General features: G+C 36.0%; 1 protein-coding gene across 1 annotated transcript; it reads left to right on the top strand.

Annotated features, from left to right (window-relative positions):
- The first annotated feature begins 1,830 nt into the window (after window positions 1–1,830).
- Window positions 1,831–5,902, top strand: LOC127793573 (WEB family protein At3g02930, chloroplastic-like). The gene is made up of 3 exons (XM_052324339.1): window positions 1,831–2,293; window positions 2,728–2,932; window positions 3,214–5,902. Exons 1-3 carry the CDS (start codon window positions 2,277–2,279, stop codon window positions 5,527–5,529), a joined length of 2,538 nt encoding a protein of 845 aa, XP_052180299.1. The 5' UTR covers window positions 1,831–2,276; the 3' UTR covers window positions 5,530–5,902.
- The last annotated feature ends 251 nt before the right edge of the window (window positions 5,903–6,153 follow it).

Raw genomic sequence — 6,153 nt, forward strand, 5'->3', positions numbered from 1 at the left:
AAGAAAACTAAATTTACATTTAAAAACATTATCACAATATTTTAATTAATCTTAAATAATTACAATAATTTTATTATTATTATAAATTAATAAAAAATAAAATGTCAAACTTACACTTAAGTGAATGAAAGTGGTGCCAATTAATTATTTTAGTGAAAAAAAAGTAACCACTAACTAGCAAAGTTGCATAAACATGAATACAATAACACAGACATAATATGACACAATCAGAAAAAATGGCAAAAATTAAAACAAATAAGATATGGGGACATGACAATATATATACATACATACATACATACATATCATTCTTATATAATTGCAAAATAGTGTGATTCATAAATTTAAATTTTACATAATTATACAAAAAATTAAAATAATTACAAGAGAGTTTATCATTAACTTTGCACAATGATATAAAATACAAATTGTTTTTAAAAATTATCCCAACTTTTTGTATAAATTTAAAAAAAAAAATCTATAATGTGTCCATAAATATCTAACATATCTATTTAGAGTGTTAGTCATGTGTATCAGTAATTTTTTTTCTTTTTTTTTATAAAGTTGCATGTTGGATAAGTTCGGAGCCATGTCAACCATCATGTTCGTGTTCGACACAAGACAAATACGAAGATGACCTTTTTTTTTAAGTGTGTTACCTAAACTAATTTTAATCAATCCCTAAATTCAAGCAAAATATTAATTTATCTTCAAAAAGCAAAATAATCTCCAAAAATTTAAACTTTTATTGATTTTTTTTAATTTTTGATTGCATTTTCAAATACATAATTTTTTGAAATTTCTTGTTTTTTCCTCATTATACAATCTTTTATTAAATTTGCAAACACTATATTTATGTTTTTAATTTCAAAATCTAGAATCTACTCTACTTTTACGATTCAAAAATAAATATAAGACTAGTTTATTTGTATAATTCAAAGATAAATTAAGTTTTACTTAAATTATGAATTGAACCTCTGCATTTCTTTAAAGTTAAATTTAGATTTTCTTTGAGTTCAAGGACTTATTAAGATTAATAGTTACATTTTATTTTTTTTTTACTTCTTCTGAACTTTTCTCTCTCAAATCATCATTTGGCACCACTTTTCTCTACTTAAAGGTAAGTTTGATATTTTTATTTTTAATTAACTTATAATAATAGAATTGTGTATAATTATGTAAGATTTAACTGTAACATTATGGTCATTTTTTTGGTCATATAAATGTAATTTTTCATCAAAAAGTAATGTGAAAGAAATTCTCAATTAAAAATAAAATTACTAAACAATTAAGTATATCAAATTATAAACTTATTTTTTTTAATAATATATATTTTAACCTCAACAAAAGATGAATTAATTGGTGGCAACATATCTATTATGTGGTATTGAAGGCTCCTTCTATTGTGTCCTAAACTAAGCAAAACCCATGTTTATTTGGAACCTCCTTCTCCTTGTTATTAAGAAGATATAATTATGTTTTGAAAATACTTAATTACTCATAAACACAATTGTTAAGACTTAAAGAGACAATTTGATTAAGTAATCATATAATTTTGATCAAATGATATTTGAAAACGAAAAACAAAGCGTAAGATTGTTATTATAATAAAGCATTTACAGAGGGGGCTTGAAGTTGAAACCACAGTGACCTGCGAATGCGATCAAAAAGCAAAAGAAATAAAAAGAAAAAGAAAGCAGACATTTGACGGCATGGAAAGAAGAGAAGGTTGCCATGCTATCCATGTTATATTTATATCCATATATATATATGTATATATATATAGAGAGAGAGAGAGAGAGAGAGAGAGAGAGAGCGTGAGTGAGTGGAGGGGGGAAGTTGCGGCGTAAGGATAGTAGCCAGTAGGGGTGGTTTCCTTAAATTCTTATTTCCCTTATTTACTTGGGTTTGTTTGTGCCTTTCGTCCTCTTGTGTGCGTACATGTATGTGTTATGTGTGTATACGGGGCGCTGGTCTCAGACACAGAGAGAGAGAGAGAGAGAGAGAGAGAGAGAGTGTGTGTGTGTGTGTGGTTTGTCCATCTGAATCTCTGATCTGTGTTGGGTAGACAGAAGAAGATATAACACTTTACCTACCTTTATTATTTTCTTTTCTTTCTTGTTCTTGTATATCCTTCTTCCCTCTTCTACTTGCATCTCACTGCTGCTGCTGCTACTCTCTTCTCTCCCTTACAATGTCAGCGTTGTAGTCAGGGATAGCATTTCTCAACTTCTTCTCCTCTCTGCAACGCTATCTACTTCGCTCCTGATCCAACCATGTCTTCCAGGCCCAAGTAAGTGTTCTCCCTAACCCCCTCTCTCTGTAGATCTGATGTGTGATTTCCCCTCTTTCGTTGCTCGGACCCCTTTGGTGCCCATTTTTCTGCCTTTTGTCGGCTGATCTGCCTCCTGATTTTGTTGGGTTTTGGGTCTTTTCCATATCTTCGCACAAATTGCGTCTCTTTGACTGAGATTTGAAGTGGGTTTGCTTGATTTTACTCTTGATCCTGCTTCTATGCGGGTTTTCTGTCGATTCTCTGCTTGATTGTTTGTGGGTTCTCTGTTGAAATTGTCTATTATGTAATTTATTGCGAAATTGAAAGTTGCAAACCCAATTTTAATCAAGATCTAGTTTCGTGGGTCGGGGGGGTTGTTTTCCTGTATCCTGCTGCATTGTGTAATTTTACTCGGATGGATTCTCATGGTTGGCGTTTTTGAATTTGAACAGATCTTCTTTATCTGAACGTTCCAACAACAAAGCATCACCAGCAACTCCAAGGGTTAGTAAAGTAAGCAGGGGAGGGACTAAATCTGATGCTGATTCACCGTCTCCCCAGCAAAGCACACGCCTTTCCATAGAACGTTCCCTGAGATCTGTCAATTCCAAGCCCACCGTAGATAGACGGTCTTCCAAAATAGCCGCCCCCCCTGATGTAAGTACAGCAAATGCTCCTGAGCTTCCAGAATGCAGGATCCAGATTTAAGTTTTTTTTTTTTTTAAATTATTCTTTCTTGTTTGCTTGCTTTTAGACCTGTAGATTTGGTTTACACTCCACATTCATGGAATTGGAAAGAACGTATTATCTTGTTTTTTGCTAGTAGAAAGAATGTAGTGATAGCTGTCAAATCCTTTTATTTGTTGCACAAGGGGGGTCAGTTGTAACGTTTGATTTTTTTTTTTTTTAAATTGTATCTTCATGTTGTTCTTTCTCAGAAACCATCGACTCCGTTGCCAAAAGCGTCAGAATTGCAGGCTCAATTGCATCTTGCTCAGGAAGATCTTAAGAAGGCAAAGGAGAAATTGGATTTGGTTGAGAAAGAAAAGGCTCAAGCAACTGAAGAACTAAAAGAAGCCCAGAGATTGGCTGAGGAAGCAAATGAGAAACTCAGAGAGGCTTTGGTGGCTCAAAAGCGAGCTGAAGAGAATTCTGAGATTGAGAAGTTTAGGGCTGTTGAGATGGAACAAGCCAGTATTGAGGCGACTCAGAAAAAGGAAGAAGAGTGGCAGAAAGAGCTTGAAGCTGTCAGGAACCAACATGCTCTGGATGTGGCTGCTCTTCTCTCTGCCACCCAGGAGATCCAAAGGGTTAAGCAAGAATTGGTCATGACCTGCGATGCAAAGAACCTGGCCCTTAGCCATGCTGATGATGCAACTAAGATTGCTGAGATTCATGCCGAGAAAGTGGAGATACTTTCTGCTGAACTGGCCCAGGTGAAGTCCATGCTTGATTCTAAGCTTGAAATGGAGGTTACCGAGAACACCAGATTGGTGTCTGAACTGAATCTAGAAATAGAGACTCTGAAACGAGAACTTGACAAGTTGAGAAAGTATGAGGAAATGTTGGTGGAGAAAGAGACTTCCATTGAACAACTTAATATTGAGCTGGAGGCTGCAAAAATGGCTGAATCATATGCTCGAAATTTGGTAGAGGAATGGCAGAAGAAGGTTGAGGATTTAGAGGCTCGTGCTGAGGAAGCAAATCAATTGGAGAGATCGGCATCAGAATCACTGGAATCAGTCATGAAACAGCTAGAAGGAAGCAATGACTTACTGCATGATGCCGAATCTGAAATTGCTTCTCTTAAAGAGAAGGCGAGTTTATTGGAAATATCAATTGGTCGACAGAGAGGCGATCTTGAGGAATCTGGACGCCGCCTTGACATGGCTAAGGAAGAAGCTGCTGAAATGGAAAAAAAGTTTGATTATCTGAAGTCTGAACTTGAAACGGTCAAGGAGGAGAGAACCCAAGCCTTGAACAATGAGAAGCTTGCAGCGGCCAGTGTTCAAACCCTGCTGGAAGAGAAAAATAAGCTCATAAACGAATTGGAAAATTCCAGGGATGATGAAGAGAAAAGTAAGAAGGCAATGGAAAGTTTGGCTGCAGCTTTAAGTGAAGTTTCTTTAGAAGCCAGAGAAGCCAAAGAAAAATTGTTATCTACTCAAGCAGAACATGAAATTTATGAAGCCCAAATAGAAGATCTCAGGTTGGTATTGAAGGCAACAAATGAAAAGTATGAAATGATGCTTGATGATGTGAAGCATGAGATTGACGTTCTAACTAGCTCAATTGAACAATCTAAGCATGAACACCAGAACTCCAAGGCTGAATGGGAGCAGAAAGAGCTTCATTTGGCGAACTGTGTAAAGCAATTAGAAGATGATAACTCCTCACGGGAAAAAGAAATAAGCAGGCTGGTAAATTTGCTAAAAGAGGCTGAGGATGAAGCTTGCGCAAGGAATGAGGAAGGAGCTCAAATAAAGTCCACTCTGAAGGAAGCTGAGTCTGAGGTAGTTTATTTGAAGGAAATCATTGGGGAAACAAAAGCTGAGAGCATGAGATTGAAGGAGAGTTTACTGGACAAAGAAAATGAATTACAGAGTGTTGTTCAGGAAAATGAGGAGCTTCGAACAAGAGAGGCAGATTCTCTGAAGAAGATTGAGGAGTTGTCTAAATTGCTTGAAGAAGCTACGGCCCAAAAGCAAGCTGAGGAAAATGGTGAGCTTTCAGACAGTGAAAAAGATTATGACATGCTCCCAAAAGTGGTTGAGTTCTCTGAGCAGAATGGGGATGGTAGAGAAGAGAAGCTGAAGCTAGAACTGAACGGCCAGCAATGTGAGCAACCTGTAAAAGAAAAGTCCCAAACGGAGAATAATATTTTACATGAGGAGGAAGTTAGAACTGATACTGCTAAAGTTGAGAATTCTAATGAAAATTCAAAAGATAATGAAAGCAAAGAAAAAGAAGAAGATTCGGTGGAGGTTGATTTTAAGATGTGGGAGAGCTGCAAGATAGGAGAGAAAGACCTTGCACCTGAGGGAGAGCAAGAACAGGAATCCTTTGAGGAGGAAGTAGACTCAAAGGTGGCCAAGGGTAGTGAGAGCTATGACCAGACGAATGGTTTGTCTTCAGCAGAAAATGTTGACAATGGTGGAACCTCACCATCAAAACAGCATCAGAAGAAGAAGAAGCCTTTTATTCGCAAGTTTGGTAGCCTACTCAAGAAGAAGGGTACTAATAACCAGAAGTAATGGAGCAGTTGTGGCGTGGCTTGTATGGCTAGAAGGCAGGTACAGTTGCATTCAATTGAGCACCTGAATATGTTCTCTGTGCTTTTCTACTTCCAATTGCCAGAATAGAATCACAACAAAACAAAAAAGAGATAATTAAAAGGCATGTATCACTTTTAGATTTCATTCTCTGTGTCTAAATGCTGTTCCTTTTTTGGGGAGCATCTCATATGTGATTGAGATGCTTCCTCTTCCCCCCTCCCCTTCCCCCTGTTTTCTTCTTGTATCTTTTTACATTAAATTTCTTGAAAAGGAGTGGTAACTTTGAAAATGTACCTTTCTGATGTTTTTTTCTCATCTGTTTTAAGTGGATATATTTTTGTTCATTGTTTAACTTCCTGTGTGGCAAAGAACTGTACAACTCAAGTAATTACTGCATTCCTTATTTAATTGAATCTCCTATTAGTATTTCCCATTGTATGAAAAAAAATGGAATTTCTATTCCCTTCTTAAAAAGGATTAGCCTAAATGTTTGAGCAGGTTGATAACGAAGGGATGCTTTAGAATCCAAAGGTTTCAAGTTGAATAGGTCAAAGACTAAATATGTGGGATGTAAGTTCAGAATCCAAAGGTTTCAAGTGAGGA

Source organism: Diospyros lotus, chromosome 1, assembly GCF_014633365.1.
Source record: "Diospyros lotus cultivar Yz01 chromosome 1, ASM1463336v1, whole genome shotgun sequence".
Classification (NCBI taxonomy): Eukaryota; Viridiplantae; Streptophyta; class Magnoliopsida; order Ericales; family Ebenaceae; genus Diospyros; species Diospyros lotus.

Bases quoted from the DNA above. Each gene is read 5' to 3' on its own strand.
- LOC127793573 (XM_052324339.1), top strand. The intron at 2,933-3,213 runs GTAAGTACAGCA...GTTCTTTCTCAG, and splicing joins AAATAGCCGCCCCCCCTGAT to AAACCATCGACTCCGTTGCC.